General features: G+C 30.2%; 1 protein-coding gene across 3 annotated transcripts; it reads right to left on the bottom strand.

Moving 5' to 3' along the window:
• Nucleotides 1-11,404: 11,404 nt before the first annotated feature.
• On the bottom strand, nucleotides 11,405-17,961 carry LOC114178192 (pentatricopeptide repeat-containing protein At1g74850, chloroplastic-like). Of its 3 annotated transcripts, XR_003603301.1 has the most exons (5): nucleotides 15,958-17,958; nucleotides 12,893-13,207; nucleotides 12,337-12,444; nucleotides 11,690-12,182; nucleotides 11,405-11,613 (listed from the first exon to the last, which is right to left on the bottom strand). XR_003603301.1 is itself a non-coding variant. In XM_028063952.1 (4 exons), exons 1-4 carry the CDS (start codon nucleotides 17,775-17,777, stop codon nucleotides 11,852-11,854), a joined length of 2,574 nt encoding a protein of 857 aa, XP_027919753.1. In that variant the 5' UTR covers nucleotides 17,778-17,958; the 3' UTR covers nucleotides 11,417-11,851. The 3 variants fall into 3 exon arrangements, 2 of the variants coding, with proteins under 2 accessions (XP_027919753.1, XP_027919754.1); XM_028063952.1 differs by having other exon boundaries at nucleotides 11,417-12,182; XM_028063953.1 differs by lacking the exons at nucleotides 11,405-11,613; nucleotides 11,690-12,182 and adding an exon at nucleotides 12,540-12,607 and having other exon boundaries at nucleotides 12,429-12,444; nucleotides 15,958-17,961.
• Between the last annotated feature and the right edge of the window lie 309 nt (nucleotides 17,962-18,270).

Raw genomic sequence — 18,270 nt, 5'->3', positions numbered from 1 at the left:
TGCGTGGTGTTTAATACAACAGAGTTTCAGACGGCAATGAGGTGGCAACCATGTGGAGCATATTTTTTTAAAAATTAAATTAAATATTTATTTTTAAAAACTTAATTGAAACATTTATAGACACATAGATAAGTTATTTTTTTATATTTTTATTTTTTTTCTTTAATAATTCTGAATTAAATTTTAGGCTATTATTTATCCACGCATTGGAAAGTAACTTTTGTACATTTAAGGTAAAATTATGAATTATTTTACAACAACATTGCACCTCAACATGTTAGCTTCACTCATTAAATTCATTTCTATTTTTCTATTTAGTAACATGTCAACTGGTAATATATTATTACCCAAAAAGTTAAAGTTACAGAATAACTATACAGGAAATTAATTTTTAATATTACGACAACCATGCAAATAAAATCAGATTCACAGTCATTTTGATTCTCAAAAGGTTAATTCATTATCACTTGGGTCTCGTAAGGTATTAAAAAAATAAGTTTAATAGTATTTTGACTCAATGTTCTTATATTTTTCAAAAAAAGTTAGTGTGGTCTTTTTTTTTGTTAGCATTAGTGTGCTTAGAAGATGCTGAGTTGACATATATGATAGTACAATTATTTTTTTTTATATGAGTTTATTCTTCAATCCCATAACGAACTAGTGAAAGAACGTTAACATTGATTATCAAATCTATATAAAAAATATAAGAATCATATTAAATAAAAAAAAACACATTAACTCATTACTACAAATATAAAAAAAAAAAACTTATTAGAAGAACTTTTCTTTATCAATTTTATATACGTACATATTTTTTTCAGTTTAAATCTAACTAGTTTTATTGATTCATTTATACAAACAAATAATTCATAATTTATACAAGTTACACAATTAATAATGTGATTTTTTTTTATCAATTTGTTTATGTGTATGTTCTTCTTTTACTGCTTTTATCCTTATAAATACAATCAAATTTTATTGATTAAGATGATAGCTAATATTATGTAATTATAACATTATAGAAATTAATAAAAAAAATTATTTTTATAATTATTTTTTCCTTTTATGTACGCATTTTTTATAATTTCAACGTGAATTGTAGTACTCAACCGATTTAAAAATTTTAATCGAATTTTTACTGTTAATTATTTTTTTTAATTTAATAACGTTGTTTTATATAATTGACGTTATTATTTTGTCATATTATATTATTAAATCTTTTATTAAATATAATTTTATAGTTTTATAGTTTTATATTTTTATAATTTTATAATTAATTTTTATGATTTATTATCATAAAAAAGTGAAAAACTAATCTTTTCATCAATTCTTCTAAAGTTAATAAATTTATCATATATGACAACGACTGAAAGAATATATAAAGATTGTTGGGAAGAACTATGGGGTATAAAATTGAAACGTAAGATAAGCATCTTGTACAAATATATGTTTGATGAAATACAAGAAAGATATAGAAAATAAAGTAACCCTTGGGTTGGTTTACTGTGTTCATTTATCTTACATGGTAATACATTGATTTTAATCACAGGTGTGATATTAAAAAATATATAATATAACATAATAAAGATTGTTTATTAGTATTTAGTGTACAATGTTGATAATGAAATTTTTAATGTTATAGAAATCAAAGATTAGAGTACACTTTACAGCCAATCCCGGCCTGTTAATAGCATCGATTCTATGAAAAGAGTCGACAATGTAAATTGTGTGTTCGATTCCCAACCACACATGTCGCAAACTAATTGGATTTTAAGATAGTAAAAGTCGTAGTAACATGAACAAGAAAAAAAAAATGTTGTTACAAAGATCCACAAGTTATGCTATAACCTAGGATCAGGAACTTTGTATTTTAAGGATGATGAATTAAAAAGGCTGCACGTTACCATAAAGTATAATATGATATAACTATGATAGAATATATTTGTAATTTCTATTTTGAATTTTGACATAGTTTAGATTTTAAAAGTAAATAAAATATGTTATTTTTATTTGATTGTTTGTTAGCATTCCGAAATCGGATGAAACAAGATGTCCAAAAAAAATTGTTAGGATAGACTCTAATTGATATCATGTTAGGAGTGAGTTTTAAGTCTAACTCAACCCCACAAAATCAACTTATAAAGTGAAGTCTGCATTCCATTTATATATTGTGAATTAGTCTTATCTCTAGTCGATGTAAGACTTTCAACAAACACATTTTAAATTAGATGTTAGTTTAAAATATTGTTTAACATATAAAATAATTGATATAGTTGGATTAAGTAAATTAAATTTATTCATTTTTTAAATTTTAAAATTAAAATATATTAAAATTTGAAAGAAAAATAGTTCAAATTTCACATTTAAATTTAAAAATTATAAAGCATGTATATTTGACAAAGGAGGAGATGAAAATGTGAATAGAATCTAAAGAGTAAAGAAGAAGAGATATTATCCAAAATAGAGTGTGGAAGTAGGTGACAAATTCACAGCAGAAGCATTTTGTAATATGCAGTGATGGAAGTGGGACACATGGGCTTTATATATCTTTATATCTTGTACAATATTTAATAGAAGCCACATGCATCTATTCAACAAAACTAAATCACAAATCTTCATCCATCAGATCAATGGTCAACCTTACACTATTCTCCGCAACTTACCTATTATTTTAATTAACACTATATATTAAGTGGATATTAAACTAAACCCACCTGATACCCACCTCAAGAGTTGGGTAGTGATGGCAAATGCATTATATCAATTATTATAACGTTTTTCAAAGATATATAATTCTGAATATTAATTAATTTATGGAAGATTTTTTGTTATGTGTGGACGCAGGTGTATATAATAAAAGATATTATTATGATATGGTGGTGGGGTGCAAGGAGGAATGGAGGATAAGAGAGGGATAAGGCTTTGTGGGGTTCCATTATCTCTTTCGATCACATTTTGTCCTTTTTTTTCTTTTTTCTTTTTCCTTCTCTTCCCTTCCCACCCACAATTCTTGACTCTATGTGTATTTTCAGTAACATCACAACTTTATTCAAAATAAAAAACATTCTTCTAATTTTCTTTTAACTTCTCTTTCCCTCAGAAAAATCTAGAACACATGCTCTATTTATATCGAGTCCACATCTTTCCTTGTCTTTTTTCTTCTATACTCCTCTAAAATAATATTTTTAAGCAGGAAATTTTAATTTAACACAATTATTATAAATGAATTTTGTATCACTTTTATAATATTATAATAAAAATACAAATGCATGTCTGTTCATTTAACTTATCTGTGAAGTTTTTGGCATAAAGTATTAAATTCAATATAATTTGAAGGTGCACTTAAAAAGTACTAAAAAAGGAATAAATTGTCTAAATTAGTATATTTGATGCAAACACAAAGCTTAGTATAGTGTAACTTTTAAACTACGTGATAACATATGTATATAAAATTTTTGAATTTGAAGTGATATACGTACTTACCACTGAGGACAAGAGACTGTCATGTCCATCTGTAATATAAATATATATATATATATATATATATATATATATATATATATATATATATTTTAAATTATGGATGTTTTAAGAATATAGTCATAGTCAATAATAGATTATTGAGTTTGTTTGTATCTAGATTCAATTACTCACTTCTGTTTTCATTATAAAATATAATTTTATCATATTTATATTATTTTATATGATGATAATTGTTTTAATAAACTCCTGTAATTAAAATTTAAAATTTATTATCTTAATGAAAGTTATGATAATGATGCATACATATTTTATAATTTTTTACTAAATTATTTTTTATAAGGTGTGATGGTATTATTTAAATACACATAGAGATATAATTTATATTTTTACTTACATTATATTTATGGTTCAAATAATTGTTGTATGAGAAAAAAGTTCCTAGTTCTTTTAATGTAAATTGTTTTTTATTAGAAAACATTATAGTAAGAATATTACAGTTTTATAGTTATACTGGAGTTGATTTCTTTATTAAAGAAAGGAAAACATTCAAAAGTACAATTTATTATTTAATTTTAAATTTTGCCTTTATATTAAGTTATAGGGGAAATAAGCATATCTATGTGGTTTGCCCTACTTCTTGAAACTGATTTTTGATGCAATTTTACATAATTAAACATACTTTACTAAAGGTGATCAGGACTGGATCATATCACATGTTTTAAAATGTGTATATAATTAATATGTAATTGATCATAATGTTAAATGACCGTAGATCTGTCATTTTGTTCCATCAATTAATCATATGCTATTATTTCATAACCGATTATTTTTTAGTTAAATATATTTTTTAATTTTTAATTTTTAGTGAAAATTAGAATATTTTTTTTAAAATTTTAATTTAATTTAGTTCTTAAACTTTAAATTTATATGAATTTAAAATTTGATCATTTTAACATAATTTTTTTAAATATTTTATATTTTAAATATGTTTTAAGATAATATTTAAATTATTTATGACGTTTCATATATTTCTTGTTTAATATTAAATAAGAAATACATTTAAAACGTTAATAAAATTTAAATATTTAACAAAAATTTACTTAAAAAGATTAATAATTTATGTAATTTTAAAGTTAAAAAACTAAATTACACTAAAATTTATAAAAGAGACTAATTTAAATTTTATCTAAAAATTGAAGAAAAAAAATATATTTAACTCATTATTTTTTATCATTTAAAACATTAAACACTCACGAGTGAGTGGTAGATTGAACCGAAAATTTATTGAAAACATGCACTAAGGATATATAGATGTTGGAAATAAGACAATAATACATTTTAGTAAAGATCAGTGGAAGAATTTTGAGAAAAAAAAAAAGAGAGGATGTGTTTGCAATCAAACAAAATTTATTAAAAAATTGTTTTAATTTATATTAAGGACATACTGACTAATGCACTTTCAATTTTAACTTTATATTAAGATCAACTTGCATATGAAGCATGTCAAACAAATAAGAAATACTATAACGAATCAATTGTCAAGATTGAGTGCGACACTAGTTTTTTTTTATGTATTTTATTTTTAAAATAATTTTGAAAAATTAGCTTTTGTTAGTTTATTCTAGAAATAGTTATAAGGTGAAAAAACAAATATTTTTATATGTAATTTTTTAGTTAATCCGAGATTTTTTTTAACAAATTCATGGATATATATAAATTTTAGCTTACTAGAGCATTTAAATTTTTGTAGTCCTATTTTTCTGTAAGATTGTTCTCTTTATTTATATAAAAATGGAATAACAAATACATTTGTTTGAAAAAAAATAATATTCAATTCAAAATTAAAATATAATTACCCCTTTTAATTCAAAATTTTAAAATATGTTATTTTATAAGTATTCATAAGCTCTTTTATGAAATTTATTGACTTTATTTGTATATAAATTTACATATTTGAGTATATAATGAAATGCGTTATGTTATAGACATGATAGGATGAATGTAGAAGGTTTCTTAGATACAAAGAAAATGAGCGAAACCAGCGAAACTGGTCTATGCTCGCACATAGAATAAACATTTCAATTTGCAACTTCTTTATTTCACTTTTTTTTTTTTCTTTTTTCTTTTCTCTTTTAGGCTGAGTTTGTTATAGCATGGGATGAGGGAGAAGATATCATGGAAGATAGAGGAATCAACTATGGTGGTTTCATTGAAAAATAAAAGAAATAAAAAAGAAACCACCATAGTTGTTTGCGGTAATATACACTGTAAAAGAAACCACCCAATAATACCATGTATTATTACTGTAACGCAAAAAATGTTGTAAGAAGGTAATATACACCAGTGGAAAAGGTAGATGATGCCTTTATATTACATAATACATAACAACATTACATGAGTAATGGGTGTTAGTTTTAGTATATAAATAATTTGGATTTACACTTTTTATAATTTTAAAATACAAAAGATATGTTATAAATTAATGATTGTCCATTGATTGTTAATGTGTGAATCCAAATTTTCTAATTAGAGACCAATTATTATGGTAGCCAAAACCTGGTAACTAGTTAGTGACAAATTTAAAAATCAATTCATAATTGAAACTATTTTAATTATCAATTTAGAAACCAATTATATATATACACTACACTTCCGTAACTTTATACAAACTTGTACGAGACCCTTGAGTAGACAGACAGACCCTTTTCGTCAGTTTTGATTTGTTGTCATCTTTTCCATTACTTTTTTATGTTTTTTATTTTTCACATTCTAATAATGATAAATAAATAAAAACAATTAAAAATATTATTTTAATAAAATGATAATATTTATAATATAATGTTTGTGGTATTATTGGGTATTTGGGACGACTATAGGATTGCTCAGACCGGTCTGGAAAAACATAATTATGCAAAATTAGATTCTGCAAAATTATACATACTTGTTGGTCAAGTTGGTGCTCGTTGAGCGAATGTAAAGTCAGGGGAGTTTCTAACTTGGTAGTCACTGAGCAAGAATACACTCGCTAAGGAAATTCAACCTAAGGACTTACTGATTTGGGAGTCGCTGGTCAAGTATCTGCTCGCTGAGCGAATACAAAGTCAAGAGCTTACTGACTTGGGAGTTACTGATTGAGTATCTACTCGCTGAGCGAATCCAAAGTCAGAGAGGTTACTGACTTTATAGTCGCTGGTTGAGAACGCCTTTGTAGAACGAATTTTGGAGGAATTTACCTCTGTGAGTTCCAATGATTCACTCGCTAAGCGAGCAATTTGATCGTTGGATGAGTTGGTATTTGTGCACTTTTGGCCTAGCGAGTGGATGGTTACGCTGAGCGAATGTATCAGAGTCTAGTCATTATTATATGCTCAATTTTGATGTCTTATGGCTAATGTGAATTACTACTTATGAAATAATTGGTATATGAGATTAAATTGAGAATGGTTGATACTAATTCAAGGACGATTAGTTGTAAGTGTATGCATTAATATATGGATTCAATTGAAAGTTATCTTGACACTCTAATAATCATTCAATTCTCAAGTAGAGAAGGATGGGGTATATGATGAGAGGAACATGAGGTCCTAGTCTACAAACTTTACTTTGACCAAAGACGTTTATAGACTAACCTTATGTGTGGTAGAGTGAAACTTATTGACAATGACTCTGTAGAGTAATATAGGCCACTATAAATACATAATTTGCTAGAATTCGATACCAATGCATGTATCTAGATAATTGAGCCATGTATGAGTATTTGTATAGAATAGGATAGTGTTCGTTCATGATTGTTATGTTTGGCTATGTATTATTAAATAATTGTATTCTTTAAATGGTTAAACCTTTTGTTTATTAACTTACTATTTTTCTCTATGTATTTTTGTTTTGTCTTGTGTTCTTATCTACAATGATCACATGATTAGTGAGTAGGTGAAGATGTAGTTAGATCACTCAAAGAGAAAGAAGATGCAACTTTCTTTTAGTATTTAGAATCCTTTGTACATATATATTTTGAAAACTCTAATTCTGTAGTTTGATCAAGTATAAACTTACATTTGTGTTACAATTTTTCTTATTCCTCATTTATTTTTTTTTAAGAATAGTGAACAATTCACTAACTTTAATTTCCTCCATTTTCTTTGTTAGGAAGAATTTGTTAACACTCCATTTTTTAGTAATTTTCTTTTCTAAAAGTTTTCTTTTAATTTAAATAAATGTATTTTTGTCTCTATTTAATTAATTTTTGTTGAATGTTTAGAAAAATAGAATTTTGGTAAAGTTATGTTAAAAAAAAATTAAGAGGATTTTAACGCATTTAGTTTATACTTTTTATATCTCCTTTTTTAATAAAGCTTTGTTTGCCAAATATGAATTAACAAGACAACGGTTAAATGAAATTTTAAATATAAACTAAAAAAGATTTTTGTGTGTAAAAATATTGATCTACAAATATTTCAAATTGTAATAATATTGACCCAAAAATCTGTGCTCAAGAATAGAGTTATCTGATAATCAAAGATTTTGCTCATAAACAGAGTTATATGATAATCTGGTGTGAATCTTAATAGGAATAATAGACTAGTTTCAATCCTATGTGTGAATCTTAATAGGAATAATAGACTAGTTTCAATCCTATGTTAAATATACACTTTTGACATTTTTCTTTTTTGAGAATAGAGACACAAATCAGTATTATTTTAAAAAAATATAGTTTTTTTTAATCTTTTATTTATATGTAATGTGTTAAAAAGAAAAATTCGTCTATACAATTTTAAAATGTGTGTGAAAAAAGAATTATAATTACTCTATATAAATAGTAAGTATCAAATCTAAATTTAATTTAAAAATATTAGTTCTTTAAAAGTATTAGTTAATTAATATCCATTCATATCACTAACACCAGTATAACGTGAGTTCACTTTTTATTTTATAGTAATATAAAATAATAAAACCATAATTACAAAAAACAATGTTTACTTAATTTGTAAATAATTTTTTTATTTAAAAAATATATAATTTTAAAGAAAAAAAATTCAAATAAAAAAAATAATTCCTTGAACAATAAATTTAATAAATTAATTATTTTAATTAAAAAAATGATCGAGTTAAAGATAAAACTAGAGAACTGAACCAAAGAATAAATTTCTTTTATATAATATTTATATAATAGTATTGATATTGATTTATAATAGTGCTATATATAGAAAGAAAATCCAAAAATTTAATTAATGTTACAATTATATGTTATATGTTAGTATATGTTTAAATCAATAATTATATTATGAAATGACTAAATCCTAAACTAATTAAAACATATTTATTACTGTGCCAAGTTGATCAAAGTGCCTTTACATATGTATTCTCTCACTAATTCAACAAAGACGACTATTTAGCTACTGAAAACTAAGGACATGAGGAAGATGAAAAGAAAAAAAAATGAAAGAAGAATGATTTTGAAAAAATCATCTTAATTTTATAAAAATAACATTAAATATAGAGAAATGTCAAATAAAAAAATTTAGCATCAAACCAAAATTTCCTATCAAATTTACTGTTTTTTTTATTTCAAAAAACCTATCTGTTCTATGTAAATTCTTAATTTAATTAATTATTATTGACATTGTCACACAAAAATTTGTGATATTATAATAATTACGATAATAAAACAGTGAAAATGATATTTTGACACCGAAAAAGTAGTTACGTTCATCTGATACTTTTTAAGTAAAAATATATTATTACTTTATAATCTTTCTTTTTTACATGAAAATACTAAATTGAACCAATTAATAATAAAAAATTAAATTAAATTAAACTAAAAAATTAAAAGAATTAAAGAACTAATAATTATACTTAAAAGAAAAAGATAAAGAGAAAATGTACTAAGATGGGTGTCAAGTAGCCTTAATCACTTTGTTTCCCTTTTGAGTTTGAACTAAAGTTGCTGAAGAAAAGATATAAAGCAGGTCAATGACAGCTACAATCTCAGATCCTCACTGTTCAAACAATTGTGTATAAACCCTCCTGCACGATCATCACCGTAGATTTACTCTACAATTTCATTTATTGTCTAAACAACTAATGCTACTTTTGGTTGGGTAAAAACTAAAAAAAAGGAAAATGTAGATGCTTTTTATTAGATTAAAAAAATACATTTCAGTTGTTTTTTTTTCTGAGAGTATATAAATAAAGTGATTTTAATAATATATAAAAATGAGTTGTGCTTTAGGTAGTTTATTAAAGATATAGATTGATTTTTTCTTAGTGACTAATATAAAAAAAAACATTTTACTTTAAGAATAAGCTATGATTTGATTTTGGCGAGAAACTACTTAAAAAAAGTCTTAAAAAATAAAATGTTTTCAATTCTGATTTTACAAATCAAACAAACCTCAATGTTATTTTCCCTCGAAAAAAAAAGGTTAAAAGCAAAATGGGTAGTTCAGTTAAGTACTTAAAGAATCTTGAAGATTTATTACTCTATTTATTCCCTACTTGTTTTTGTGTATGCAAATAATATATTTTTGGGGTAATCATCTTATCTTTTTTATCCTTATTTTAGTCCTAATTAAAGGAAGTGTAAAGGTCTCTATCAGCACAAGGAATCCAAATTTAAAATGAATGGAGGAAATTTCACATGGCTCTCATCACACATCATGTAAGAGATTACAACAATATATGTAGCTAAATAAATACTGAAAGGCTATATTGTGAAAGATTTGGTTTTTAAAAGAAAATGATGTACTTAGAAATTAAGCGACGGACCAAGTTAAAAGTCTACTGTGGGCCATCCACTCCGATCCTACTTTAACACAACACATTGTATTGTGCCACAATTCTACGTGTCACTTATTCTCAGGGTTTTCTCATTCACTGAACTCAAACATCTTCTTTCATACAACCCTAAATCTCATACCAGATCAAAAAATATATTTTCTTAAGTACTCAATTTCATTCTCATGTCAGATCTTTCTGCCGGGGTAAACATGAATGAAACATACGTAAGAGAGAGAAACGGGAAATGTAAACTCCATAGTTTTATCTGCAAGATTATGGCAAGGTTTGAAAATTTTATTTAAAACCGATTTTTGACTAAGAAGAAAAGATTTAATTATGTACAATTTTAATTATTTGAGTAATTTTTTATTTTATTTATTAAAATAAATACTTTGTAGTTATAATTTTTAATTGTAACTTAAATAATTATACAGAGTCATCGGGCAGACTCTGGTTGTTGAAATGCATTTAAAATGCGCCTGTTGTGAGTCTAAAGCATATAGTTATGTGTTGGATGTGACACACAAAGTCATGAGAATAATTACCTTCGTTGATCATGCTGGCCGAAAGTAGCGTCACAAAAATTTCAGGCTCAAGAGTTGTTGATTGTTGGTGACCGAATGAGTTTTTTGGTGGTCTAGTTTCAAATCAATGTTATCACTGGTGTGATTTCCCCCATCCTAATATTGAAATCGTGAAAACTATTTACAACTACGAACAAAAATTGTAAAATATTATATGCTTTCTTAATATCAAAATGTACATTGACATGACTGTCAAATAAATCAGACATCGTTTGTCACATACGAATTTAGGAGCAAATAAAATTATCCAAAAGAAAACTTTTTTTTCCTGCTCCTAAGCAGAATCGAGAAATCAGATACAGTGAACTAAGCTATAACTGATCAGATATAATAGATTTTTCTATATTTAACAAAATCATCTAAAAATTTATAGGTGTTTATTTGCTAAGATGACAAAATAGGTCAACAGCAGAATAAATACACTATGCAAAAGCTTTATAATTTTCTTAACTTTTATTTTATATACATAATAAAAATGTATTTAATCGTGTAAGCATTTTTATAACGTATAATTAACTAACTAATATCTCATCAAATAAATTTAAAAGTAATTATTTTTCTACATCAAATTCTTACTTTATAACTAATAGCAAAAAATTAATTCACAATATTTATATTCTTAAGATGACATAACATATTGAAGAAAAAAAAATCAATCTTCTAAAATAATTTTTATTTTTAACTGAAAAAAAAGGGTCAGCGGCCACTCCATCTTTGACTCCCAGGTTGTCAGTACAGACCAAAGCAGAGTAAAAAATGTGAACCCAACCTGCGGATGGATGGCCTTTAATTTTTGCATTCTGTAAAAGAACATGGTGGAGAAAGACAAGTACTGAGATGAATACCTGGAGATATATATATATACCAAAATTTTGGGGACCTGAAAGCCGACCACTTGGGCATATATAGTGCAACTGAAACAAATACGTGCCCCAATCTATCTTAATTTCAAATCGACCTAAACAGGGCATGGGAATGTGATGAATGGAAAATCTGTATTCTCTAATCTAAACTGCACTGGTTAGAAGCTCGGTTCTCGTACTATCGGTTCTAGAATCAACATCGTTAGCTTTACCATCAGGTTTGGATGCTACAGCACCAGCAGTAGTCAATGGGGTATTACTCAAAGATATTAATTTATCCATTTTTTTCTTACTAGAAGATGATTCAGTGCCAGTCAGAATTTGTCTTAGTTGTGACTGCTGACAAACAATGCGACCTTTGTTCCATTCAGGGAAAGTAAACGATGATGATGGGACATTATCCTGTAAGAATGACATGGCAGCCTTTGCTACAGGGAAATCTTGGGCATCTGTGGTTTTCTCCATCTCACCCCGACTGAAAAAATGGAAAAAAAAATATATATCAACGTTAGAAGAGCTAACCGTTAATCTAAACTCCAGGTACCGGATATAGAACCTTTTTTTCTGATAAAAAAAAGCTTAACTCGTGTGCGGTGTAGATAATAAGTTATTAGAGACGAGCAACTTACACAACAACAACAGTTGCAATCACAGGAAGATCCTCGCTATTCAAGAACATTTCCTGCATATTGTTCAGCCAAACTGATAGTGCTGTTAATGCAGCACCTTCTGACATTCTGCAAGAAAATGAAGTCTTAGATTTTACACAATCCGTTGAATATAAAAATGCATAAAACCTCAATTTTGGAGGCTAAAAAAATGGAGTTCTTAACTTTCAATTTCAGTTACTCTCTGTCCCTGGAAAATTGAGAAAGGCTTCAATGGTTACATTTACCTATCCTGTTATCGTTTCAACTGCATTATAGTTCTCACGCTTAAATTCCATAAACTAACAATTTGTCCGTTGGTGATTTAGAAAAATCATAATTAAGTACTGAAATCTCCAAAAGTTAACAATTATACGTGAACATAAATTAGCAATGGAGACCTCAGAAACTAAAATTGCTAATTGCAGAATCACTTGAATTGAAAGCTGAGGGCAAATGCCTCAACACTGGGGGGTTTTGTATGTTTTCATTTATTAAATAACAAACGTTTAAAAAGAAGAAATTATTGCCACTATACCTGTGTACGTCCACAGACCATACAAGTTTACTTCTACGAAAAAGTTCAGGGAACAGCCCTCGCTTTGATGCTTCATTGAGCACTCTAGCGGCCCTTTCTCGCTGGAACATCCACCAAAGAGCTTCTAACAGTGCATTGTAGAACCTCACCCCCAACCCACACCCTTCGGAACTGAGCTTGTCAAAGACGTATTCCACAATCTGCCAATTAGACTCATCGTCAAAATCTCCCTTGATCATCTGTCCAATTACTTGATGAATATCCGACACCCTTATTTTGATCATCTCATCAATTAAATTATAGGCATCATTTAATCTGAGTCCAAAAAATTAAAAAGGTAAGCTAAAATATAATTAGAAGTAAAATGCAATTAATAGGTGATAAAAGTCAAATCAAAGCTTTAGAGTTTGGAGTTTACTTGATACAAGAAGAGATAGAAAACTGCAAAATCAAATAAATAAAAAAGAATTTCTCCCATTTAACATAAAGTGAGAAAGAAGACTATCTAATCAACACAAAAATGTCCTGGAAGTTTTTCAGAGTTCCATCATATCATTTATGTTTAGTTGGACTTGGAAATATGATTGACATCCATATTTAATTTTACTTCCCTATTTATTTGTTTTGGTTACTTACTAGGGTAGCCTGTGACCTAGGATGGAGACGGAAATTATAGCCTGATGTGGGTAAAATGGCTCGGCTAGGATTCATCCCATGATCAAGTTGTCCTCAAAAGTAATTTGGTGCCACTGTGTAAGGCTCTTAGGCAATTTTATATTTTAAATTGCCAAAACAAATTCTTGCGAACTTACTCACATTACTAGGACAACATTACTCACAAAGGGTATGCTTGAAAGTAGTTTTACCAAGCTTATCTTACGCATAATCACTTTGTAGGCTTTTGGTTAAGCTTATAAAAAGTGCTTAAAACTCCCATAAGTTCCTTTTATTCATTTCAATACTCTTTACCCTGAAGGTGTGAAGTCTAGTAAATAAGTGCCTAATTGAGTTTTTTACTAAAGATACCCTAAGACGAGTTCAGTAATGCAAACACAGTGGTATAACATGTATCACTTGAAAGGTTGAATTCAAAACCATATTTTTCCGTGAAGTTCTCCCGGATCATCATTTTAAGGGGACCAGCTGCCACAATGTAATTTCAAAATTGCCTATTGGGAAGTCACATCATCTATATGAAGCAAAATAAATTGATACAAATAACACCCGATTGACAGAACAATGCGTGAAAATTCCCTACCAAAAAGGCATAAAATATAGAGATGACAAGCAATATATTTTATTGATTTATAACAATCTGACAAAGACAGTTAGAATTGTCTAGCCGTGACACTTATAACTGTCCAACCACCGGTTATAACTTGACTGAAAAATGTGGATAACTAATGAACCAGTAGATACAGTTATTAAAAGAGTTATTCACTCAAATGGGGTCAAGGAGATTTAATTTAAAAGGGTTAGGGGTTTAATTATTAATCAATCATCATTGATAGAATAGCCACAATATTTGGGCTCTTCCTGGAGCCCGGACAGAGGTGGATCATCAACAATGGCTAAATTATGGAACTTCTTGATTAAGCTTGCGCCCACCAGAACCATCATACCTTGGTGCTCAGATGGTGGCATATTATATGTTGGAGTTAGAGGCATGAATGAAAATCAGTATTGTTCCTGAATTCCAGAACTGCAAGAAGCCTTGGCAAAAGTCAAGGTGTAGAGGTGACGTGGGACTACTGGACACAACACAAATGTAGATCAGGCTAACTGCCAAAGGAAAGGGAGGCCAAGGTCTGAATCTTCAAATTGGAAACATTGCAGGTGAGAAGAAAGGGCTATTCAATTTGTTTACCTAATGGATCAGTCCAAGAATGCTAAAGCAAATTCTCCCCCCTAACTGATGGAACAGGCCCACTGAGAAGAGACAGGAAATGGGTCTTAGAGATGGAGGCAAAGAGAAATTGGTAAAGGCTAATTTTTCTTATCAAACAATTCTAACCCACCAAAAGAGAGGGGATGACAGCAAAGTTTCAGAAACATTAACACTAGGTTAGCAGAAGCCAGAGTACCTGGAGAGAACCGGCACACTTACAAATTAGTGTTTGACCCTGGAGACCCTGGAGAAATAGACTCATTTTTAGTATTTTGGAACCACAATGATTGAATGAACACAATTGCGTATTTGTGTTTGATGATCAAAGTTATGTTAGGACTACAGAATTGGGGTTGGCATGGTCATCAAGCTTCCGATGGCTGATAGCGACTTTAGGCGGGGGTGAGCAGAGTATTCACAAGTAATCCCCATAGTTAATAAGTGGAATAATTGGTTAGCTAGTTGGATTGGGGGACAGGTTAATTAGAGAAGTAAGGAAAGTTGTTTACAAATAAGTAAAGGTGTCGAGAGGGAGATTTTATCATATGATTTGATAGAGAAAATTCAGATTACTATGGGAGAGTCCGAGCCTCTCGAATGTCCTGGAATAATCTTTACTATGGAAACTTTCCTCTTATAATGCTGGTCAAGTATGGAAGTTTCTATCAGAAGAGATGCAAACTGTAGCCAAAAATCTAAAAAGATTGTGGGAAAATAAATTAATCATGTTAGAAAATTGTATGGAACAGAACCTCAAGACTTATTCATAATTTAGTGAAGGTTAATACTATCCAACTGTGTGATTCCGTGTTAGTTGCATTTGGTATTGGTCTCATGGGCTTATTTAATATTCCTATATTCAAAAAAAGAGACAGAGGAGTCACGCCTTAATGATCTGATAATGAGCCAAAAACCCTTGCTCTGTAATTTGTTGGTTTTTAGTCCAATTCCACAAACAAATAACAATTTACTGGAATTGGAGTCATCATAACTTAAATGTTATTTTGTCCAAAATATTGAATTCAATTATTTACACAATCCTATCAGTGTAACATGCTTGAGATCATCGATTGTTATTTGTAACCACCAAATCATTGCAACTTCAACCTCAGATCAGAAAGTAGCACAGCTAAAATAATAGAAAAAAACACTGCAATATTATAAAAAAAGAGCTGACCTGTCATTCTTTGCATAAAGAGCTAGCATCATGCAGTAGCTCATGACACTAGGCAGTAGTCCTGAAGCTTTGATTTCTTGGAACTGCTCCTCACTCTCGTCAACAAGCCCAGCAGTGCAGTATACACTCAACACAGCTTCAAGTGTCAGCTCATTAGGTTCACAATTTGCTTTTTCCATTTCAACGTGAGCTTTTACAGCCTCTTCATACTGACCAGCTTGCCTAAAAGCTTCAATCAGGCCGTTGAATGAATGCACATCCCGTTTTAAACCTGATTCATTCATCCTGGATAAAATTGCTTCCGCTTCTTTGTACAATCCCCCCCTTGCATATGCATGAACAAACGAATTATAGGTCTCAAGGGTTGGGTTGCTTCCAACTTCTTTCATAGTGTTAAATGCAACAAGAGACTCTTCATACAGTGCAGCCTGCCCAAATGCTTCAATCACCCCAGTGTAAGCCTTGGAAGTCGGCACTATTCCTTTCTCATTCATATGCAGTAAAATTTTCTTGGCATCTTCATAAAGCCCACCCTTCCCACAAGCAAATATCAAGCCCTCGTAAGTCTCCATGTTGGGCTCAATATTTTCCTCCACCATGTCATGAAACAAAGTGACCACCTCCTTGAAGTACCCTCCCTCCCCAAAGACCTGTATGAGAATGTTATAGGTACCAACATCAGGATCCGTGTTACTTACTTTCATCTCAAGAAAAAGTTCACGGACATCATCATACCTCCCATGCTTCCCATACAAATTCAATAATATACTATACGTGGCCGCATTCGCCACACACCCTGCAGCCTGCATCTGCCTAAACACGCCCATCGCCTCTTTGATAGATCCTAATTCAGCATAAGCCTCTAATAACACATTATAAGAAGTAATATCCGGCAAATTACCCCCAGATTCCATCTCCCTAAGAAGATCCGAAACCTTCTCTAACCTATTCAACTTCCCAAACGTCTGAACAAGATAACTATAAGTATTAATATCAGGAACTATTCCACTTTCATTCATGGTCCTAAACACCATTTCAGCCTCATCACCCAACCCTCTATTAGCACAAGCACAAAGCAAAGTATTATAAGTGATAACATCAGGTTGAATCCCTTCATGTCTCATTTCAGCAAACAATCCTAACAACCCCTCCCAATCCAGCCCACCCCTAGCACAGGCATTAATCACAGTGTTGTAAGTTAAAATACTCGGCGAAACCCTCTCCTGCTTCATTGTATCGAGGAGTTCAAGCGAGGCCTGGAACTGGCCGTTACGGCCATAGGCGTTGATGATGGCGGTATAAGCGTAGACGGTGCGAGCGACGCCATTGCTTGGCATTTCGTCGAACACCTCGCGACACTTGTCTAGCAAGCTTTCGCGGCCCAAGAGCGTTATCATGATGGTGTATATGTGCTCGTTGGGCTTGCACCACAACTGGCGCTGCATGTACTTGAAGAGACGCAGCGAGCGCTGCCAATCTCCGCGCTGCGCGAACTCCTTGAACACGAGGGCGAAGTCATTGAGGGAGAGCTTGTTTTTGAAGGGGTCAAGGCACCGCGCGATGCTCCCACGAGGCGGCAGCGCGGTGAGGCGGTTGATTAGGGTTTCCACATCGTAGCTGTACTTTCCCTTCTCCACCGTCAAGGAGGGATTTATGGGAATGAGCTCCTTAAACTTGGTGGCGCGTGATTGGAACTGGAAAAAGCGTTTGGGGGAGGTTGCGAAGAAGAGTTGGCGGAGGGTGGTGGTTGGGTTGAGGAGCGTGGGGGAGAAAGGTGAAGGGTTGGACACAGAGAAAGGAGGCGAAAGGGAAAGGGTCATTTTCTGCGACGCGGTCGTTTTAGCGAATTTAGTTGAGAAAACAGTTACGTAGTGGCGTGTTCATGTCGACAAGAGCGGTGGCAGAGTGAAAGGAAAATGGAGGAGGAAGTAGTTGGTGTAAGGAGAGTGAGGTTGGGGATGGTAACAGAATTGAGGAATCGCCACGTGTTGTTCTTTGTGGATAACGGTCGGAAGATGGTAAAAATGGGGAAGTGATCGGGTTATTTGACCCGATAAGCCCAATTGTATTTTGGCGGTGGAGCCCCTAGACAACGGTTCAAATACAAATATAATCGGATCCTTTTACCCGGCCAATTGGCGGTAACGGATTTTCAAACGACCTTCAAGCGGGAGAAATGTACTCAAGCTTTCTGCGTTTTGCATACGCTATGCTTAGCTGTGTACACTTAATTAAATTAAATGTAATTAATATTTATATAGTACACAAGATAAATGTAATTGAATAATTGAGAAGATGGATTTTTTGTTCTGA

This window comes from Vigna unguiculata, chromosome 3, assembly GCF_004118075.2.
Source record: "Vigna unguiculata cultivar IT97K-499-35 chromosome 3, ASM411807v1, whole genome shotgun sequence".
Classification (NCBI taxonomy): Eukaryota; Viridiplantae; Streptophyta; class Magnoliopsida; order Fabales; family Fabaceae; genus Vigna; species Vigna unguiculata.
The sequence above is the reverse complement of the archived record's forward strand: the minus strand, read 5'-3'. Positions and strand labels throughout refer to the sequence as shown.

Excerpts from the sequence above, each read along its gene's own strand:
- LOC114178192 (XM_028063952.1), bottom strand. The coding sequence starts at position 17,777 with ATGACCCTTTCCCTTTCGCCTCCTTTCTCTGTGTCCAACCCTTCACCT. Across the intron at positions 13,208-15,957 it reads CTTTATGCAAAGAATGACAG|ATTAAATGATGCCTATAATT; the intron begins GTCAGCTCTTTT and ends TTTTGGACTCAG. Across the intron at positions 12,183-12,336 it reads ATTGCAACTGTTGTTGTTGT|TCGGGGTGAGATGGAGAAAA; the intron begins GTAAGTTGCTCG and ends CCATTTTTTCAG.